The following is a 22,682-nucleotide window of genomic DNA, read 5'->3' as shown; positions in this document are numbered from 1 at the left end:
CCTCCCTAATTACCCCTGGCATTTATTACCCTCCCTCATTACCCCTGGTATTTATTACCCTCCCGAATTACCCCTGGCATTTATTACCCTCCCTAATTTCCCCAGCATTTATTACCCTCCCTCATTACCCTTGGCATTTATTATCCTCCCTCATTACCCTTGGCATTTATTACCCTCCCTCATTACCCCTGGCATTTATTACCCTCCCTAATTACCCCAGCATTTACTACCCTCCCTAATTACCCCTGGCATTATTACCCTCCCTAATTTCCCCAGCATTTATTACCCTCCGTAATTACCCCTGGCATTTATTACCCTCCCTAATTACCCCTGGCATTTATTACCCTCCCTAATTTCCCCAGCATTTATTATCCTCCCTCATTACCCTTGGCATTTATTACCCTCCCTCATTACCCCTGGCATTTATTACCCTCCCTAATTACCCCTGGCATTTATTACCCTCCCTAATTACCCCAGCATTTATTACCCTCCCTCATTACCCTTGGTATTTGTTACCCTCCCTCATTATCCCAGCATTTATTACCTGCCCTAATTACCCCGTGCTTTTATTACACTCCCTAATTACCCCAGCATTTAGTCCCCCCTAATTACCCCAGCATTTATTCTGCCCTCATTACCCCTGGCATTTGTTACCCTGCCTCATTACCCCAGCATTTATTACCCTCCTTAATTACCCCGGGCAGTTATTACCCTCTCGAATTACCCCAGCATTTATTACCCTCCCTAATTACCCCAGCATTTATTCCCCCCTAACTACCCCTGGCATTTGTTACCCTCTCTCATTACCCTTGGCATTTATTACCCTCCCTGATTACCCCGGGCATTTGTTACCCTCCCTAATTACCCCAGCATTTAATTCCCCCTAATTACCCCAGCATTTATTACCCTCCCTAATTACCCCAGCATTTATTACCCTCCATAATTACCCCTGGTATTTATTACCCTCCATAATTACCCCTGGCATTTATTACCCTCCCTAATTTCCCCAGCATTTATTACCCTCCCTCATTACCCATGGCATTTTTTACCCTCCCTCATTACCCCTGGCATTTATTACCCTCCCTAATTTCCTCAGCATTTATTACCCTCCCTCATTACCCGTGGCATTTGTTACCCTCCCTAATTTCCCCAGCATTTATTCCCCCCTAATTACCCCTGGCATTTGTTCCCCTCTCTCATTACCCTTGGCATTTATTACCCTCCCTAATTACCCCGGGCATTTAATCCCCCCTAAGTACCCCTGGCATTTATTACCCTCCCTAATTACCCCGGGCATTTAATCCCCCCTAATTACCCCTGGCATTTATTACCCTCCCTCATAACCCTTGGCATTTATGACCCTCCCTAAATACCGCTGGCATTTATTACCCTCCCTAATTACCCCTGGCATTTATTACCCTCCCTAATTACCCCTGGCATTTATTACCCTCCCGAATTACCCCTGGCATTTATTACCCTCCCGAATTTCCCTAGCATTTATTACCCTCCCTCATTACCCTTGGCATTTATTACCCTCCCTCATTACCCCTGGCATTTATTACCCTCCCTAATTACCCCAGCATTTACTACCCTCCCTAATTACGCCTGGCATTAATTACCCGCCCTAATTTCCCCAGCATTTATTACCCTCCCTAAATACCCTGAGCATTTATTCCCCTCTAATTTCCCCGGGCATTTGTTACCCTCTCTCATTACCCTTGGCATTTATTACCCTCCCTAATTACCCCTGGCATTTATTACCCTCCCTAATTACCCCGGGCATTTAATCCCCCCTAATTACCCCTGGCATTTATTACCCTCCCTAAATACCCTGGGCATTTATTCCCCTCCCTCATTACCCCTGGCATTTATTACACTCCCTAATTACCGCTGGCATTTATTACCCTCCCTAATTTCCTCAGCATTTATTACCCTCCCTCATTACCCGTGGCATTTGTTACCCTCCCTAATTTCCCCAGCATTTATTCCCCCCTAATTACCCCTGGCATTTGTTCCCCTCTCTCATTACCCTTGGCATTTATTACCCTCCCTAATTACCCCGGGCATTTAATCCCCCCTAAGTACCCCTGGCATTTATTACCCTCCCTAATTACCCCGGGCATTTATTACCCTCCGTAATTACCTCTGGCATTTATTACCCTCCCTAATTACCCCTGGCATTTATTACCCTCCCTAATTTCCCCAGCATTTATTACCCTCCCTCATTACCCGTGGCATTTGTTACCCTCCCTAATTTCCCCAGCATTTATTCCCCCCTAATTACCCCGGGCATTTGCTCCCCTCCCTCATTACCCTTGGAATTTGTTACTCTCCCGAATAACCCTGCCATTTATTACTCTCCCCAATTACCCCTGACATTTATTACCCTCCCTAATCAACCCGGGCATTTATCACACTCCCTAATCACCCCGGGCATTTATTACCTGCCCTAATCACCCCAGGCATTTATTACCCACCCTAATAACCCTGGGCATTTACAACCTTCCCCGATCACCCTGGGCATTTGTCACAGCTGTAGCAACAGCAGTCACCCCTTTAGCCCCTCGAGCCTGTGATCAGCTGACTCAGCACAGATTGGGTTTCTGGGACATGTTCGTCACTGCCTCATTTCAGTCACTTAGTGAGCGGCAGCAAAACAAGTTTAAAGATTTTATTCCAGTCAGTAAGAAAACTGTACAAAGTTCAAGGATTTACATCCAAATTCATTCACATTTTGATTCACTGTACATGAGATTAACTGTCCCTGCTAGACCTTGGCAGCTAAATATTACAGCACAGCAGATAGAACAGACCGTTACACTGTGTCCAGCCAAGTGGGAACCTGAACCCAAATTCATTCCTTTCCCTCCATTTGTTTTTCACCTGTTTCAGCATTGTATCTTGGAGTACATACAAACTTCACTCATTTAAAACTTCCTCAGTTGCAGTGGCATTTCTTTGCTGAGAATTATTTGAAGACTTCCATTTCTCTAATGCCTTACACACCCTCAAGATGTCCCAAAGCACTTTAGAGCCGATGAAGCACTTTTGAAGTGTAGTTATTGCTGTAATGTAGGAAACGAGCAGCCAATTTGCACACAGCAAGATCCCAAGACACACCCACTGTGTGCACCCAGCCCCGGTATGCGTTCCCCTCCAGCTCTCGCTCCAGTAAGAGACTGGGCCTGTTCTGCCACGGCTGTTGTGAAGTCGTTCCCTGGGAGCTGGGCTGACTGCGACCCTGGGAAATCCCTTCCTTCAATGTCCAAGTAGGGAGGGTCCGGAATCTTCTCGGGAGCCAGAGGAAGAGCTCAGTCTGTCAGGCAATGCACTGTCACTCTGCCCCCTGACGGTGTGGCACCAACAGCTTAGTGTGGCAAGTCGTACTGACTCCGCAAACCCAGCACCACCCACCAAGAGGGCAGGGTCTCTGACATTCCAGACTTATCACATTTACCTGTAATTAATTTCGTAAATAAAAGATGCCACAACAGTTTCACCCGCCTCAGTAAGTGCGGGAATGAGACACACTCTCAAACAGAATGAGAGAATGAGTGAGGGATGGGTGGGGCGGTTGTCCTTCTCTCATTCATCCAGAAATTTCCAGCTGCTCTCATGTGCTGGCAAGGTACTGAGCACCACAATGGAGGCTAGCAATCCCGAATTAACCGTGACTGTCACAGAGGCATCGTTGCAGCAAAAGCAATATAACTGCGCTAATACTTGTCCGGAAGATTATTAAGACAGAAGCTCATGGCAGTCTCGGGTGTTTCTAATAATGTGACGCATGATGTTCTCACAGCTGGTTATAAATGAATTAGGTGATAACTTCGGAAGGCATGCGATGTCCACAGGTCAGTGAGCTGAGCTTTCCTGCATCGGGGTCACCAGTGTTTGTGTTCCTGGATTGGTTCCCTTTCATTGGGAAATTACTGACAATTTCCTAGAGGAGCTTGCAGCCAATAACAATCAGGTCAGGATAGGATCTAATGTGAACGTGAGGAGAGTGCAGGTTATCACTGTGACTGGGTCCTCAACTTCCCACATCACCATCTCTTTCTCCGCCACCCCGTCTCATGGTCTCGCCAATGGAAGATCTTTCAAACTGCGAACAAGTAAAGTAAACACCATCAGACACTCTCCCCCCGATAAGGGATAAGCTTCACATCAATTGGTGAGATGGGGTCACACTTCATTAGTGTATGTATGAGATGGTCAGGGGGATCTAATGCAAGTTATGAGAGAGATTGATAGATTTTTGGGTTCGACGTGAATCGAGGGATATGGGATAGGGAAGGAAAGTGGAGTGGAGTTGAGGTAGGTGTTCAGCCATTACGTCACTGAATGGTGAAGCCTCCATTTGGCTGACTGCTGTTCTACTATGTTTGAGAAGGTGGAGCTCAGACTCAGGATCAATACTGGAGGAATGTTTTCACACAATAGCCTGGTGGTCCAACTCCTTTAGAAAAATTTGATGAACATTGAGGGGGGAAGATATTACACAGCAGGGCAGTCGGATTAGAGTCGACAGTACGCAACAGGCACGATGGAAAGAATGGCCTCCTTACATTTTTTAATTTGTACTCGGATTTTGGGTAAAGATTAATTTACTGCCATTCCAATCTACCTTTCATCAAGAAATAATGATTATTGCAAGCCATGACGGAGGGCAATAAGTGCCAACGTGTAGAGTGAGACTGCGGTCACATGCGGTCCATAGACAGTCCCTTGACCAAAACTTTAATCACCTCTTCAAACAATTCCATCAGGCTCACCAAGCAAGATCTACCTTTACAAATCCATGCTTGCTGTCACTCATCAGCTGAAAATTTTCAAGATGTTCAGCCACCAATCGTTAATTATAGACGCTAATAATTTCCTGACAACAGATGTTAAGCGAACTGGTCTATACTGGTCTATCACCAGACTGATTCCTGGGATGGCAGGACTGACGTATGAAGAGAGATTGGGTCGATTAGGCTTGTATTCGCTAGAGTTTAGAAGAATTAGGGGGGATCTCATAGAAACCTCCAAATTTCCAACAGGACTGGACAGACTAGATGCAGGAAGGATGTTCCCGATGGCGGGGGAGTCCAGGATGAGGGGTCACAGTCTAAGGATAAGGGCTAAGCCATTTAGGACTGAGATGAGGAGGGATTTCATCACCCAGAGAATGGTGAACCTGTGGAATTCTCTACCACAGAAAGCAGTTGAAGCCAAATCGTTAAGTATATTCAAGAAAGAGTTAGATATAGTTCTTAGGGCGAAAGGGATCAAAGGATACAGGGAGAAAGTGGGAACAGGGTACTGAGTTTGGATGATCAGCCATGATCGTATTGAATGGCGGTGCAGGCTCGAAGGGCTGAATGGCCTACTCCTGCTCCTATTTTTCTATACTTCCCTGGTTTCCCTCTGCACGTGTCACTCTACTATTTAAGAAAGGTGACAATTTTTCAATCTAAATTTTTAAAAATTCTATCCATAGTCTCCAGTGCCTGCTTACCTCTCGTTATATCCTCTCTTACCATTGAAATGATTTCATCCTTAATCACAAAAGCTACTCCCCCCCCCCCTCTACCATTTCCCTACCTTTCCTGTAGACCTTATAACCTGGTATATTTAGTTCCCAGTCCTGACCGTCTTGCAGCCATAGCTCGGTAATGGCTACCATATTGTATTCTCCAAGTTGAATTTGTTCCTTGTATTCTTTGTGTTTGTCTAAACATCTATTTGGGTCTCCCATCTTGACCCATGTTTCTGCTCCAATATTTCACTCACATGTTTCTTATTTTTCTCTCCTGGATTAATTGCTTTACATCTTTTACTTATCCCTTTACCTGTATCGTCTAAAGCACAATTTCTGACTGTTACTCTACTCTAGAACCATAGAAAAGTTACAGCACAGAAGGAGGCCATTCAGCCCATTGTGTCTGTGCCAGCTGAAAAAACTAGCCGCCCAATCTAATCCCCCCCTTCCAGCACCTGTCCATAGTCTTGCAGGTTACAGCATTTCAGGTGCATGTCCAGGTACCTTTTCAAAGGGTTGAGGGTTTCTGCATCCACCCGTTCCTGGCAGTGAATTCCAGACACCCACCATTCTCTGGATAAAAAAGTTTTTCCTCATGTCTCCTCTAATCCTTCTACCAATCACCTTAAATCTGTGCCCTTCTGATAACTGACCTCTCTGCTAAGGGAAACAGGTTCTTCCTGTCTACTCTATCTAGGCCCCTGAATTTTGTGCACCTCAATTAAGTCACCCCTCAGCCGCCTCAGTTCTAAGGAAAACAACCCTACCTACTCTCTTCCCTTTCATCTGTTTTTGAACTATTACATATACTGCCTTTTCCATCTGAGCTATCTCCCTGTTTCCTGGTTTAGAATGCACTGCGCGAGAGTGTGGTGGAGGCAGATTCAACTGAGGCATTCATAGAATTATCCAGTTCTCTTTTGAAGAGAAAAAAATTGGCAGGGCTATGGGGAAAAGGCAGGAGTGTGGGACTAGGTGAGTTGCTCTTGCAGAGGGCTGGCACAGACACAACGGGCTGAATGGCCTCCTTCTGGACTGTAACTATTCTATGATTGTATAAGGTCCTGATGACCACCCTATTTATCCTTTCCTCTAGGTCCTGGTCCCAGCCTGGTTCAGGTCGAGCATGTCCCAACAGTACAGTTCCTTCCTGTCCCAGTACTGGTACCAGTGTCCCATGTGTCAGGCAAGCCCCCCACCTGCCAAGAATGAGGAAAATTAATTTCGCCACATGAACATTGATTTTAAACAGTTGTTGAAGAAAGAATTTGCTTTAAAAAATAATTGGAGACTTTGGCTGAAGAGAGATATTAGCATTTCAACTGACAGTACTTCAAAAGGACCAAGGAGCTATTCCCTGCTCCAATTTAATCCACAATGGACTTTTGATTACCAGACATTGAAGTATTCCAGGTTAACTGCTAAAATAGCTGAATGCGCAAACAGACATGGTCAGGCCAGTTTAGTCATGTGACTAAATGACGGAGTTTTTTGAATTTGAACTTCCAACAGGGAATTTGAACTCAAAGCTGTTTTCTCCTGGACTGAGAACATCTCTCTCCTGTCTGCTCTCATCTCTTTCTCACCAGCTTTGGAGGCCATTGAAGACATATGAATCCCAAGACAGAAAAGTCTCCTACAGTGGGCCCTACCGAAAAGCAAGACTACTTACAAAAGTACTACAGTGAGCTCGAAGCACAGTAAACAAGAAACTCTTCTGATATTGCCTCAAACCTCTCCATTTTATTTTACTTCTGCTCTTTTGTGCCCCTATTAGCATATGTGCATTGCATGTGCATGCTTGCGTGGGTGCATCGTATATCCATAGGCTTTAACTGTGTTAGAGTTTTAGTTTAAGGTTTAATAAATTTCACTTTTCTTCTTTAAACCTAAGAAAGCCTGTTTATGCTCATTTCTTTGCCTTATAATTGGAAAGTGGTGAACAAGGATTCACCAAAGGAGGAGCTAAAACACAGTGTGTTTAAAAATAAACCCGGTTACAATAAGACCAGGCAAAGACAGTAAAACACCCCGAGACACCTTTCTCACTTGGTCGTAACACATGAAATGGAACCCCTCTTTTCCATATCACTCTTTCAGCCAAGTGCTCACCTCCCTATCTACTTATCCATACGTAGATTTGTATGTGGTTCAGGTAATAATCCAAAGACTATACCCCTTGAGGTCCTGTCATTCCTGGTGCTCTTCAAACAGGATCTCTGACCTACTCTTCCCAATGTTGTTGGTGCTAACATGGATCACAGCTACTGGATCCTCCCCCTCCAATATTCTTTCAAGCCGGTTTGAGATGTCCCTCACCCCAGCACCAGGCAGGCAACAAACCATTTGGGACTCTCAATCCTGCTTATAAAGGAAGCTGTTTGCCCCCCCTAATTATTGAATTCCCTATAACTACCACATTGCACTTTATCTTCCTCCTCCTCCCCCTCTTCGGACCGTCTCCTGATCCAAGGTGCCGTGTTCCACATTCTGACTGTCCTTCTGACAGTCTTTATCCTTATTGTCAAACATAGAAAGTACATTGTACCTGTTGGATAGGATCAGTTTCTGTGGGCGATCATTCACTATCTCATCTGGGTTCTCCTTACTCCGTGTACTATCAGTCATACCAACCCCGTTCTGAACCTACATCTCCCTGTGAGGTGTGACCAGTCTGAAGCAGACAGTCCAGATATTGCTCCCCCTCGCTTATGTGTCAGAATGTCTCCTACTCACGCTGCAGCTCAGTGACTCTGAACTAGAGAGATTTGAGATGGTGACATTTACTGCAGATATATTCACTGTGGATAGTCTCACTGTCCACAAACTCCTACATACTGCAGGCCAGACACGCAACCTGTTTTACTGTATCTTAGTCAAGAATATTTAGATCTGGATCATTAATATCTTGGAGACCAGGAGCGAGACCAGCGGGGTTAAATAGAGTTTGGGGTCGGGAGTGGACGGACCGGTTTCAAGGAGGAAAGAAAAAAAAAATCAAAATGCAATGTCACCAGAAAGCAGGTAAGTGATTGGTTGGTATTTCTTTTTTTCTCTCTTATCTAGGAGGCAGGAAATTTTTAAAAATTCAATCAGGGTCAGTATAACAGTAAACAAATTAATAAGAGTATTAGATCAGAGCAGGTCTAGAAGCATTAATTAACATTGATAGTTTAAACAAGGTACTAACTAGATTCTAAAAGAGGGGACAGAGATCTTTTAGCTCCTGAATGGGCAGATAAGCCCTGCTGTTTGCAATTCCAGCACCATGTGGGAACTTCAGGACTCATGTATCTTGGGCGACCACATGTTGAGGAAGTGTCTCCAGCTACTTGAGCTCAGGATTTCCAAGCTTGAGGGGTAGCTGGAGTCATTGCAGACAGCAGGGAGCAGGAGAGTTTGCAGGAACGGACGCTCTAGGAGGTGATCACCCCACAGGCAGTGAGAGCTCAGAATAATAGAATTTGTGAGATGTGTTCAGGAGAACTTCCTTGACCAGTGCGTTCTCAGTCCAACTCGAAAGGAAGCATTGCTGGATCTGGTGCTGAGGAATGAGGTGGGCCAAGAGGACCAAGTGTCTGTGGGAGGAGCACTTGGGAAAGAATGATAATTGTAGCATAAGATTTAGATTAATGATGGAGAAGAGCAAGGAACAATCTAAAGTAGAACTTCTAAATTGGAAGAGGGCTAACTTCAATGGGATGACAAGGGAACTAGCCAGGGAAAAGTGGAATCAAAAGACTGACAGGAAAATCTGTAACGGATGTTTCAGGTATAGGCTAAGTACATTCCAACAGGGTGAAAGGTAGAGAAACCAAAGCCAGGGCTCCTTGAATGACGAGGGAAATACAAAATTTGACGAAACAAAATGGCGTATAATGCATGTCAGATGAATTCTTCAAACGAGAACTAGATGAAATACAGTAAGTTGAGAGGGGAGATGAAGAGGAAAACAAGACTGGAAAAGGGAGAATATGAGAACAGAACAGCAGTCAACATAACAGTGAACCCAAAAGTTTTCAACTGGCATATGAATAGTAAGCAGGTAGCAAGAGGTGGCGTGGGGCCTATTGGGGACAAAGAGGATGATATATGCTTAGAGGCACAAAGCAAGGCTAGAATACATAATGAGTACTTTGTATCAGTGTTTACTAAGCAAGCGGATGCTGATAAAATATTGGTAGAAATGGAGGTAGTAGAGGTAAAGGATGAGGCGAAAACTGATAATCAGGATGCACTGGAAAGGTTGGCTATGCTTAGAGTGGATAAGTCGCCTGGCCCGGATGGCTTACATCCCAGGTTGCTAAAGGAAGGTGGAGATAACAGAAGGGCTTGCTATAATCTTCCAATCTTCCCTAGATATGGGGGAGGTGCCAAAGGATTGTAAAGTGGCAAATGTGAATCCTTATTCAAGAAAGGTTTAATACCATTCCTAGGAATACAGACTGGTCAGTTTAGCATCAGTGGTGGTAAGGTTTTAGAAACAATAATCAAGGAAAGAATGAACAGGCACTTGGAGAGGTTTGCGTTAATTAAGGAGAGACAGCATGGATTTGTCAAAGGGAGATCTTGCTTGACTAATCTAATTGAATTTTTTGATGAAGTAACAGAGAAGGTTGATGAAGGGAATGCGGTGGATGTTGTCTATATGGATTTTAAAAAAGTGTTTGACAAAGAACCACATAAAAGGCTGGTTAACAAAATTGAGGCTCATGGAGTAGGAAAGTCAGTGTCAGCTTGGGTAAAAAAATTAGCTCAAGGACAGAAAACAGCGAGTCGTGGTGAATGGCTGTTTCAGACTGGAGGATGGTAGACAGCGAGCGGTGTTCAAGGTTCAGTGCTAGGGCCATTGCTTATATATGACTTGGATATTGGGATAGAGTAAAATTTCAACATTTGTAAAAGGGAGTTGTGGCAGTGAGAATGATACTAATTGACTAAACAGGACATAGATAGGTTAGCAGAATGGGCAGACAAGTGGCAGGTGAAATTTAATACAGACAAATGTGAGGTGATGCATTTTATCAGAAGGGATAGGGCGAGACGACGTAGACTTATTGGCAAAGTTGTAAAGAGTGTGCAGGGACCGAGGGACCTGGGGGTCCATGTGCATCGATCTTTGAAGTTAGCAAAGCATATAGGATCGTGGGATTCATAAATAGAGGTACGGAGCAGGAAAGCAGGAAAGTTATGCGGAACCTTTATAAAGCTCTGGTTAGGCTACAACTAGAGCAGAGTATTGTGTCCAGTTCTGGCCACCACACTTTAGGAAGGATGTGAGGGTCCTTGAGAGGGTGCAGAGGAGATTTACCAGAATGGTTCCAGGGATGAGGGATTTTAGCTACAACGTTTGGTTGGAGAAGCTGGGGTTGTTCTCCTTGGAGAAAAGGAGATTGAGGGGAAATTTAATAGAGGTGTATAAGAATTTGGCAGGTTTAGTTAAGTTAGACAAGCAAAAACTGTTCCTATTAACTAATGGTACAAGGACTAGGGGACACAGATTTTTAAGCTTTTGGGCAAGAGATAAAGATGGGGGGAAAGAACTTTTTTATGCAGCGAGTGTTAATGACCTGGAACTCACTGCCCACAAGGGAGATGGAAGAGGAGACAATCAATGATTTCAAACGGAAATTGGATGAGCACTTGGGGCAAATAAATCAGCAGGGCTATGGTGATAGAGGGGGGAATGGGGCAGACTACAGAGAGCCAGCATGGACACGAACTGAATCACATCCTTCTGTGCTGTTATGTCTATGAATTTTTAGTTTGCAAATTGTTTTCTTTTTCTACACATTAACTTGTACTAAAACACTGGGTAAATATTTTAAATACTGCTCAAGCTTACATGAACCACAACAAGAACCGGAGGCAAAATGCAGCTCCTCCTTGTTAAATGTATATTAATTGTTTTACGTGTACATTGTGCTTTACGTGTTTGCAGGTGTGGCCATGACCAGGGATTCACTTGTGCCCATATAAAAAAAGAGACTGAAACGATGGTTCTTGGGTTAGGTGCATGTTTGTATCTCTGTAAATAAATGCTTTTAAAAGTGTAAAGATTGTCTCCAGTTCTATCCTTCACCACCTGACTTTCTGTAGAATAGCACTCCTTCCTTCCCGCACCAAATTCCCAATATTTGCACTTTGTGTGTGATGCACTCTGTTCTGCACTCATTCTGTGACCCACTTCCCCCCCACGTCAGACAGAGAACTCCCGGCAGTAACCCCTGAACACTCACCGTTTCAGCAGATCCACACTGGACACTGGATGGGGGTTCCCTCCCTCTCTGTCGCTGTCACTTTCGTCACTGCCCTGCTGGAAGCTGGACTCCCCTGAACTGCTGTCGCTGCCCTTTGGTTTCCTGCCCTTCAGTTTGGATTTGTGTTTGTGCTTTCTGTGTTTCTTTTTCTGACAGGTAAAAGAAAGATTTTCATTTCAATAATGTCTTCCACCGCCTCGGGACGTCCCAAAGTGCTTTACATCCAATCAATCACTTTTCAAAGTTATAATGTAGGAAACGTGCAGCAAATTTTAACACAAGCAGCACTCCCTCAGTACTGACCCTGCGACAGTGCGGCGCTCCCTCAGTACTGACCCTCCGACAGTGCGGCGCTCCCTCAGTACTGACCCTCCGACAGTGTGGTGCTCCCTCAGTACTGACCCTCCGACAGTGCGGCGCTCCCTCAGTACTGGCCCTCCGACAGTGCGGCGCTCCCTCAGAACTGGCCCTCAGACAGTGCGGCGCTCCCTCAGAACTGGCCCTCAGACAGTGCGGCGCTCCCTCAGAACTGGCCCTCAGACAGTGCGGCGCTCCCTCAGAACTGGCCCTCAGACAGTGCGGCGCTCCCTCAGAACTGGCCCTCAGACAGTGCGGCGCTCCCTCAGAACTGGCCCTCTTGGGGTCTTGGCCGGTCAGTGCCTCCGGGGTGGGGAGGGTCTCAGGCAGACCACAACATTGTAGAATTATTGTCCACATTAACGGACAGAATGCGAAATGAATGCATATTATTAAGGGACAACAAACACTGGGCCAGAGTCCCTGGTGTTGCTCTGTCCTGCCAGTGAGAGGGGGCAGGGGTAAGGAAACACTGTGCCAGAGTCCCTGGTATTGCTCTGTCCTGCCAATGAGAGGGGGGCAGGATCAGGTTGAGCTGCCTTCCATTTGCCACACTTGATCTCAGGTCAACAGTGTACAGTGAGGCTCAGAGAAATGGGCAGAAATGTATACCAAATGTCTCAGGGTATTTCCAACACAACCAGCAGATGTTCCCGCACATTCATTCCCCTCCAGCACACTCCCCACTGCTCTGAACTCACCTTCTCCTTTTTCAGTTTCTTTCCCTTCTGCCTGTCTTTGTGTTTCTTTTTCTGTTTCTTCTTCTGGTGAACTGTGCTGCTGCTGCTTTCCTCTGGCATCTTGCATCTCGGCACTGGAGAACCTGAGGCAGAATTGGGCGACAGGTAGGAGTTACCTTCAGTTTAACAGGAATCACAACCTGTATTGTATCAATGCTGTAAATCACTGATCCAAAATCAGACAGATACCAAGTGCAGTCTCCTCTAATCTATACTATCATTGGGTCTAACACCCCAATATATAATCTGTTTTGTTACTGAGTGCAACACTCCTCTATATAATCTATACCGTTACTGAGTGTCATCTTTGGCCTCCTTGTCTCGAGAGACAATGGGTAAGCGCCTGGAGGTGATCAGTGGTTTGTGCAGCAGCGCCTGGAGTGGCTATAAAGGCCAATTCTAGAGTGACAGACTCTTCCACAGGTGCTGCAGATAAAATTGGTTGTCGGGGCTGTTGCACAGTTGGCTCTCTCCTTGCGCTTCTGACTTTTTTCCTGCCAACTGTTAAGTCTCTTCGACTCGCCACTCTTTAGCACCGCCTTTAAGGCTGCCCGCCAGCTCTGGCAATCACTGGCAACTGACTCCCACGACTTGTGGTCAATGTCACAGGACTTCATGTCGCGCTTGCAGACGTCTTTAAAGCAGAGACATGGATGGCCGGTGGGTCTGATACCAGTGACAAGCTTGCTGTACAATGTGTCCTTGGGGCCATCTTCCATGCGGCTCACATGACCAAGCCGTCTCATGCGCCGCTGACTCAGTAGGGTGTATATGCTGTGGATATTGGCCACCTCGAGGACTTCTGCATTGGAGATACGGTCCTGTCACCTGATGCCAAGGATTCTCCGGAGGCAGCGAAGATGGAATGAGACTAGGGCAGCACAGTGGTTAGCACCGCAGCCTCACAGCTCCAGTGACCCGGGTTCGATTCTGGGTACTGCCTGTGCGGAGTTTGCAAGTTCTCCCTGCGACCACGTGGGTTTCCTCCGGGTGCTCTGGTTTCCTCCCACAGCCAAAGACTTGCAGGTTGATAGGTAAATTGGCCATTGTAAATTGCCCCTAGTGTAGGTAGGTGGTAGGGGAATGGTGGGGACGTGGTAGGGAATATGGGATTAATGTAGGATTAGTATAAATGGGTGGTTGTTGGTCGGCACAGACTCGGTGGGCCGAAGGGCCTGTTTCAGTGCTGTATCTCTCTATGACTCTAGTTGAGACGTTGCTCTTGGCTGATGTTGTCCAGGCCTCGCTGCTAAAGAGCAAGGTACTGAGGACACAGGCTTGATAGACTCGGACTTTTGTGTTCTGTGTCAGTACGCCATTTTCCCACACCCCCTTGGCCAATCTGGACATAGCAGGGGACGCCTTTCCCATGCGCTTGTTGATTTCTGCATCTAGAGACAGATTACTGGTGATAGTTGAGCCTAAGTGGGTGAACTCTTGAACCACTTCCAGAGCGTGGTCACCGATATTGATGGATGGAGCATTTCTGACGTCCTGTCCCATGATGTCAGTTTTCTTGAGGCTGATGGTTAGGCTAAATTCATTGCAGGCACTGAGTGTAACACTCCTATATATAAAATCTATACTGTGCTACGAAGTGTAATCTATATATAATCTATACTGTTACTGAGTGTAATTCTCCTTTATATAATCTATATCATGTGCAACCAAGTGTACTCTCCTGTCTATATAATCTATGTTGTTAATGAATGGAACAGTTCCATTTAATCTATACAGTTACTGAGTATTACACTCCTGTACATATCATAGAATCATACTGCACAAGAGAAAGCCATTCAGCCCATCGTGTCTGTGCCACCTCTTTGAAAGAGTTATCCAATTAGCCCCACTCCCTGTTATTTCCCCTTCAACTATTTATCCGATTCCCTTTTAAAAGTTACTATTGAATCTGCTTCCACTGCCCTTTTAGGCAGCACGTTCCAGATCACAACAACTCAGAGTAAAACTCCTCATCTCCCCTCTGATTCTTTTGCCAATCATCTGAAAGCTGTGCTCTCTGGTTACGGACCCTCCTGCCAGTGAAAGATCACAGACCTGAAACGTTAACTCCGTTTCTGCTGAGTATTTCCAGCACTTTCTGTTTTTATTTCAGATTTCCAGAATGTGCAGTATTTTGCTTTTGTGTCCCTGCCAAAATCAATTAAATCTCCCCTTAAACTTCGCTGCTCGTAGCAGAACAAGCTTAGCTTCTCCAATCTCTTTACATATCTGATGTCCCGCATCCCTGGTACCATTCTAGTAAATCTACCCTGCTCCCTCTCCAAAGCCATGACATCCTCCCGAAAGAGTTGTGCCCAGAATTCCACACAATACTTTAGCTAAAGTATAAACAGGGTTTTATAAAGGGTTTAGCATAACTGCCTTGCTTTTTATTGTCGACTACATTGTTGATGCCCATACACTGATGATTGCTGTCAAGCTACAGTATTTACACAGGAATTAGCATCTCACCAAAGAGCAGAGCTGGTGGGAGCCTGGGTCCGAATTCCTCAGTGTCAGCAGGTTTCTGTGAGCTGCATTGTGCAGGCTCTGAGGTTTGATCAGCTTCTCTCGGTCTACAGTCAGGCTCCTTCACTAAACAAAGAAACAACAAACTGCTTTCAGTCAACATGTGCAACCAACAGCAACTACACAAAGTACACAGGCAGGTCAGGCAATGGGGAAATGTTGCTGCATTGATTTGGTGAGACACTGCACAAGAGCAATGGATAGTGGTCAAGATGGGCCGAATGGCTTCCTCCTGTGCTGTAAATTTCTACAATTCTATGATAATTCAAAAACAGCACATGTAACATACAGAGTAAAGCTCCCTATACACTGTCCCATCAAACACTCCCCAGGACAGGTACAGCACGGGGTTAGATACAGAGTAAAGCTCCCTCTACACTGTCCCCATCAAACACTCCCAGGACAGGTACAGATACAGAGTAAAGCTCCCTCTACACTGTCCCCATCAAACACCCCCAGGACAAAAAAAAAAAATGGGGTTGGCTGCTGGCTAATTGAAGTGTTGACTGCTGATTGCAGCAACGAGCCTCAGCTGAGAGTGCTGGTGGCAGTTGGAGGTTGCAGAGGTGGAAAGAGGAGCTACACTGAGCAAGGGAGAGCAGTTACAACCAAGCAGAGGGAAAGCTTCAACAACAATTACCATTAAAGAAAAGGAGACATTTTTTGTTGGAAACAAGGCTTTGTCTGGAGGTGGTTACTGAACACCAGTAATTTGCTTTGCTTTGGACTGTTGGGGGAGGAACAAGTGGCGGGGCTGCCAATTCAGCAGGAATCTGTGCTGCTGCAACAAGCACACAGGGAAGCTCTCTCCCAACCCCAATTGCCCAGCCTGGGTCAGCTGAAGCTGCCCGGCTAAACAGACGGAAGGGGATAGATAGTGCCTGGGCAGCTTCAGCTGACCCAGGTGAAGACGCCTCCCTCAACCAGAAGACCGGAAGACCAAGTGCAAAGACTGTTTTAAGTGTGCTGTGAGCACCACCTCCAGAAACTAAGTCATCCACTACAGCCTGCCTTTACCTCTCCTCTATTCCCTCAGCCTCTCCCCTAACCTGTTGTTTGTTTGTTTGCTTTTTTTAAATACATATTCAATATTTTCTGTGAATCTTTTGATATTCGGTGTGCAAGCCCACAATTTGGGGTGGGTTTAGCTCTTAGACCCATGGCAAGCCCTTCATCTCCGGTGGCGGAGCCCTCTACTACCTATACAGCTACAGCCTCTGTGGCTGCCCACATGGCCCCGTCACCCTTTAAATTGATAACATCCAGCCATGGGGTGAAGAGCTATCCCCACCCCAACATGTCTATTGAGGCCTGTGTAAAGGCAATGGCTGAGGTTGTCGGCCCCTCGGCCATTGTTGCGGCCTCAAAGATGTATGGGAAGGCTGTGTTCTTTTTGAAGACTGAGCGGGCGGTGTCCCTGGCCCTGAGTAAAGGGATCACTGTGGGGGGGGGACCTTCCTGCCGGTGGACCCTCTAGGGGCCACTGCGCAGTGAATAATGCTATCCAACGTCCCACCCTTCATTCCCAGTGAGCTCCTCCTCCCCCACCTGCAGCATATGGGAGAGGTGAGGTCGGGGATCACCCCAGTCCCGCTTGGTCTTCGGGAGCACAGCCTCCAACATGTCTACTCCTTCCGCCGGCAGTTATTTATGCAGCTGGCGCGGGAGGAAGTCTGAGGGGGCCAATTTAATGTGGAGTTCCAGGGACGGCCTACCGCGCTTTTGGACTTCAGACGGGGCGCGGTGCCACGTCTGCAAGGGGGTGGGGCATGTTCGTAAGAACTGCCCCAACCTCCCAGCCGCCAGCTCCACTTCGGCGGCCCAGGGTGGTTCCACAGCACCTCCTCCCAATCCCCCCACACATCCAACAGACACCGCTCAGTCGGTTCCGGAGGCTGTGGATTTCACAGCCTCTGGCGGGAAGGAGAGTGCCCGTCCGAGTGGAAGGAAGGCGCGGAGGAAAAATAAACATCAAGAGGCGCGTCCCCTGAACAAATTGACACAACCCGAGCCTGAGCTCAGCCCAAGGACCGATCTCGGGGAGCCCACTTGCCCCAGGGCTGGGCTCAGGCCCAGGGTGACTAAAACAAAAGAGAGTGCGGAGGCGGAGGCCTCTGATGGCATGGAGGTCTCTGAGCCTCGGCGCCCAACTGGGAAAAAGAGGAGAAGGCACACCTCCATGGAGATAACACATGTTAATCTGTTGGGAGAAGGGAGCTGTCTCCATGTTCAGGTCCCCAGGTTTCCCCTACCACCAACACCATCAAGGCTTCAAAGTCTGGACAGGAGCTCTCTACTCCTCAGGATAGAGGGGAGGGGGAGGCCTTTGTACATGAGGCCCCTCCTGAAAGAGTAAGTGGAGCCCTGCTTGTGGTGGGGGAGCCTCCTCTCTCCGCCTCCAGTCTTGGCTCCGGCTGAATTTCCGGAGTCGGGAACTCCCGTCTCCCCTGAACCGCTGATTGGCCTGGGGACGGAGGTGGAGTGAGGTCCTGAACCGCTGGTACCCACAGGCTCCAGTTCCATCTTAGATAAGCGGTGAGCTTTCTGCAGGAAACCCACACCGTTCCAGGAGACGAAGCCACCTGGCTCCTGGAGTGGCAGGGTGGGGTCTACATGAGTCACCTCATCCCTATTTCTAGTGGCCATCATGTTGACCCCGACTTTTCAGCCGGAGATCTTGGGAGTCAAGGAGCTAGTGCCGGGCTGCTTGCTCCACCTCGCCGTTCGCCTGGGTAGCGTGCCGCTCCACTTTGTGGAAGTGTACACGCCCAGGCCAAGCGCTTTGCAAGCGCGCTTCTTTGAAGAAGTGTCCGCTCTCTTGAGATCTATCGATAGCGGCGAGCACATCATCCTGGGTGGGGGGATTTTAACTGTACCCTCGAGGTGGGAGATTACTCCGGGCTCCAGCACAGCCAAGCGTTGGTGGGGAAGTTGAGGGGACTGATCAGCTCCCTTAACTTGGTGGACGTCTGGCAGAATCTCCATCCTGACTCCAGCGCCTTCACGTGGAGGTCTGGAGGAGGAGGGTGCCGAATCGACCGCCTCTACTTTTCGCAGGCGTACGTCTCCTGCGTCTTGGTGGCCTCCATGCGGCTGATGCCGTGCTCTGACCATTGCCTAATGTGGGTGGAGTTCACTCCGCTCCGCATGCGGACAGGGTCTGCGTACTGGCACTTTAACAACCGAGTGCTGGAGGACAAGCGATTCCAGGAGTCGTTCCGTCGATTCTGGGCCAACTGGAGAAGGAAGCAAGGGGCTTGCCCTCCTTGAGGCTAAGGTGGGATGTGGGTAAGACTCACATCAGTGTCTTCTGTCAGGAGCACGTGAAGGGGTCAACCAAGAGGTGGGAAGCCGCGATCTTGCGCCTGGAGAGGGAGGTGCTCAACTTGGAATTCCGCCTCGGTCATGCTGTCACGGACCCAGCCGTGTGGCAGGCGTACAAAGAGAAGAAGGGCGCACTGAGGGACCTGCAGCTCATAGGGTCCCGAGATGCATATGTGAGGTCACGGATCCAGATTTTGACCGCACCTCACCCTTCTACTTGCTGGAAAAATGGCGGGGGTCCGTAAGCAGCTTGTTGAGCTGCTGGCCGTCAACGGATCCTCCATCACAGATCCGGAGGAAACGGGCCTTTTGGTTTGTACCTACTATGGCATGTTGTTCTCTCCGGATCCATCCAGCGAGGACGCGTGCAGAGTTTTGTGGGAGGACCTGCGAAGGTCAGCCCAGAGGACGCTGAAGGATTGGAGGCTTCGCTCATGTTGGCGGAGCTGACCGGCGCCCTCCACCAGCTCCCAAGGGGCAAATCCCCAGGGCTGGACAGGCTGACCATTGAGCTCCTCAGGACGTTCCTTCGCTTTGGGAGAGGAGTGCGTCAGGGATGCCCCATGTCTGGCCAATTATATTCCATCTGCGTGGAGCCATTCGTGTGCCTGCTTCGCAGGAGGTTGACGGGATTGGCTCTGCGCGAGCCGGCCATGCGGGTCGTCCTCTCGGCTTGAGCCGACGACGTGCTCCTCGTGGTCACAGATCCCGTTGACTTGCGGAGGATGCGCGACTGCCAGCAGACCTTTTCTGCCGCGTCCTCCGCGAGGATCAATTGGGAGAAATGTTCCAGAATCCTGGTGGGTCAGTGGCGGGTGGACTCCCTGCCAGAGGAGTTGACATCTTTTGCGTGGAGCACCACGCACCTCCTCTATCTGGGAGTCCACCTTAGCCCCGCTGAGGAAGCCTGGCCGGCAAACTGGCAGGAGTTGGAGGCAAAAGTCACCACTCGGTTGGGGCGCTGGACAGGACTGCTCCGAGTGCTTTCCTACAGGGGCCGAGCGTTGGTCATAAACCAACTGGTGGCCTCCATGCTGTGGTACCGGTCAGTCACTTTGGACCCACTCCCCGCATTCACCAAGATCCAGAAGAAGTTCGTCGATTTCTTCTGGGGCAAGAGGAAACACTGGGTCTCTGCCGCGGTCCTGAGTCTCCCGATTGAGGAGGGCGGCCAGTCGCTGGTGTGCGTCGGCACCCAGGCTGCGACTCTCCGCCTGTGGACCCTGCAGAGATACCTGTACGTCGAGCATCCTCCCAGATTTTGTGCGCTGGCGACGTATTTTTACTGCCAAAGCACTGCCTTCAAGACGACACGCAGCTCCCGGCGCAGAACATTAGTCGTGTCTCTCTGAGGGAGCTGCCTGTCTTTTACTGGGATCTATTCAGAGTCTGGAACATGGTCGCTTCGAGTCAGGGCGCTTCCCCGCCGGCGGAGGAGAGCGCCTCGGCTGTCTGAGCAGCCGGCTCTGGGGATGGACCGACAGGCGGAGGAGTAGCAGAAACCCCCAGCATGCCCCTCACTGCGGGTGAAGAAGGGGCTCAGGAGTGCGGAGCGCTGCTGGCCAAGCTGACCCCCGCTCGGCCGGAACTTCTCATCAGACCCAGGCCCCGAAACCCTCCTCAGGAGCCGGTCCCGCACAACCTGAGCCGCCTCTCGGAAATGCCCTCTGTGCCATTCCACATGGCGCGGAGGGGTTTCCTGTACGGGCTGCTCCTGCACACTCTCCACTTCCTCACTCTTGTCTGCTATGCAGACACGCCCTGGCGGTCCGTGTTGCCATCGGGCAGCGAGGGGAATCCCCGGTGGAGATCTCTCTACGTGGGAGTCCTCCCCCTTTACATCGGGGACCTGGGATGGAGGGTGCTGCACAGGGCAGTCCCATGCAATCGACTTTTAAGTAGGTTCATGGACTCCCAGCTAGCCTGTACTTTCTGCGGCCTGGACGAGTCAGTGTTCTACATTTATATGGAGTGTGCGTATTTAAAGGGGCTGCTCCTCAGGTTTTGGCTGCACTTCAGCCCCACGCTCCTGATGTTTGGGCACCCGTTGCGGAGGGGCGTGTACTGGGAGGAGGATCTCCTCGTTGGTCTGCTCCTGGGCCTAACCAAGGTGGCAATTCACAGGTCCAGGCTGCAGGCCGTCGAGGGGTCCGTCCGCCCTGATAACGTAACCTCTTGAGAGGTTACGTTCGTGCCCGGGTGTCCCTGGAGAAGGTGCATGTGGTGTCTGCTGGTATGCTTGAGGCCTTCCGCGACCGGTGAGCACCAAAGGGGCTGCAGTGCATCATCGATGCAGATAATGGTATTTTAATTTGAGTTTTGTTTTATTTATCTGCTTTTATAAAGTTATTGAAGGATTGAATATAGCCAATCACAGAGATGCTCAGTAAACTCTCCAGAAAGCATCCCCTTACCTGGCAGGTCGACTGACGGGGTTGCTGGTTGTACGGGTTCCACTGCGTCCTGCACTCCAGAAGAAGGGTCCATTTGATTGGACTCCTCATCTTCATCCTCGTCTGCCTCATCCGAGGAGGAAGACGAAGACTTTTCCTCGGATGAGCTGGCAAAGATGGCTTTGAATAAGTCCATGGATGGCCGGTTTTCTTCCTCCTCAGCATCTTTCTGCAAGGAAGAAAAGAAAGTTACTTTAATAGAGAAAGAAAAATTCAAAGCCACAACCCTGGGAAAGATTGTTGTCAAATTTCTTCAACACAAAGCTGCAAGAGGAGGTGATCAGATAGATGGAGCAGAGAGGTTGATATACCGTTAACCTCATTCTTTAGATAACATTGAATTACAAAGTATTTACAGCACAGGAACAGGCCATTCGGCCCAACTAGTCCACGCTGGCATTTATGCTCCACACGAGCCCCATGTCATACTCTCACCAGGCCCTTCTATTCCTTTCTCCCTCATGTACTTATCCAGCTTCCACTTAAATGCATCAATGCTATTTGCCTGAACTACTCCCTGTGGAGAATTCTAAGCACTCTCTGGGTAAAGAAGTTTCTCTTGAATTCCCTATTGGATTTATTCATAACTATCTTATATTTGGCCTCCCCCACAAGTGGAAACTGTTAAAGGAATAAGGGGAACAGGTAAAACGAGACAGCCAGCATGGTGCCAGGAGTGGGAAGTTGTGTTTGATGAAGTTACAAATCATACAGATGGAGGTGAGACACAGTATTAAAATTGGCCTTTGACACTGTCCTATATAAAACAGCAATGGTTAAGGGTCAGGCCCCAGACAAGAGTTTTTATATGTTATTTGTACTTGTGATGTGGGCCATCCCTAGTTGCCCTGAGGTCAATCACACAGATCAAGACTGGAGTCACGTGGAGGCCAGACCAGGTGGTGGCAGCCAGTTGCATTTCCTGAAAGGTAGTAACGAACCAGTTGGGTTTTTAAGACAATTCGACAGCTTTTTGATTTTTTTTCCTGTATCAAACCACAAATTTATTGAATTAAATTTAAACAATTTCCCTGCTGTGACTGAAACTCAACCTCTGGGTTAACAGTCTGGTTTCAGAACCACTAGATTACCATCCCCATGGCAATGTCCTGAATAGGATTAAAGAAAGAAAGCAACGAGTAAACATAGAACACTTGGCACAGGTGGAGGCCATTTGGCCCTTCTTTGACTGGGCTCTCTTCATTTTACACAGTCAGATTTTACACAGTCCCATTTTAACTGCTCTCTCCCTAACTAAACCCACTTGCTGCTCTCACCCCAGACTGTTAACTCTCCTCTGCAGTGGTTACCTGTTTCAATACATCGATCACCAACGTCCAAAAACATTCTAACAACTGTGAGAGAAGTTTTTTAATCTCTCATATTTAGTACTTGTTCCGAGATCCTGGCCTCATTTCTTCTTACCTACCAACATCACTTACCTACCAATGGAAACCAATCACTCTACATTTACCGTGTCGATTTCTCGAGA

The 22,682-nt window shown here is 48.1% G+C and overlaps 1 protein-coding gene across 2 annotated transcripts in view; it reads right to left on the bottom strand.

Moving 5' to 3' along the window:
- Window positions 1-2,657: 2,657 nt before the first annotated feature.
- Window positions 2,658-22,682, bottom strand: part of gpatch1 (G patch domain containing 1) — a 77,440-nt gene continuing 57,415 nt past the window's right edge. For both annotated transcript variants that reach the window (XM_068049013.1, XM_068049014.1), the window contains exons 16-20: window positions 21,152-21,359; window positions 15,357-15,479; window positions 12,846-12,967; window positions 11,767-11,936; window positions 2,658-4,105 (exon numbers count right to left, since the gene is read on the bottom strand). In XM_068049013.1, the coding sequence (XP_067905114.1) occupies window positions 4,075-4,105; window positions 11,767-11,936; window positions 12,846-12,967; window positions 15,357-15,479; window positions 21,152-21,359 (654 nt within the window). In that variant the 3' untranslated portion in view covers window positions 2,658-4,074. The remainder of the gene's footprint in view (window positions 4,106-11,766; window positions 11,937-12,845; window positions 12,968-15,356; window positions 15,480-21,151; window positions 21,360-22,682) is intronic.

The sequence above is a fragment of the Heterodontus francisci genome, chromosome 17, assembly GCF_036365525.1.
Source record: "Heterodontus francisci isolate sHetFra1 chromosome 17, sHetFra1.hap1, whole genome shotgun sequence".
Taxonomy (NCBI): Eukaryota; Metazoa; Chordata; class Chondrichthyes; order Heterodontiformes; family Heterodontidae; genus Heterodontus; species Heterodontus francisci.
The sequence above is the reverse complement of the archived record's forward strand: the minus strand, read 5'-3'. Positions and strand labels throughout refer to the sequence as shown.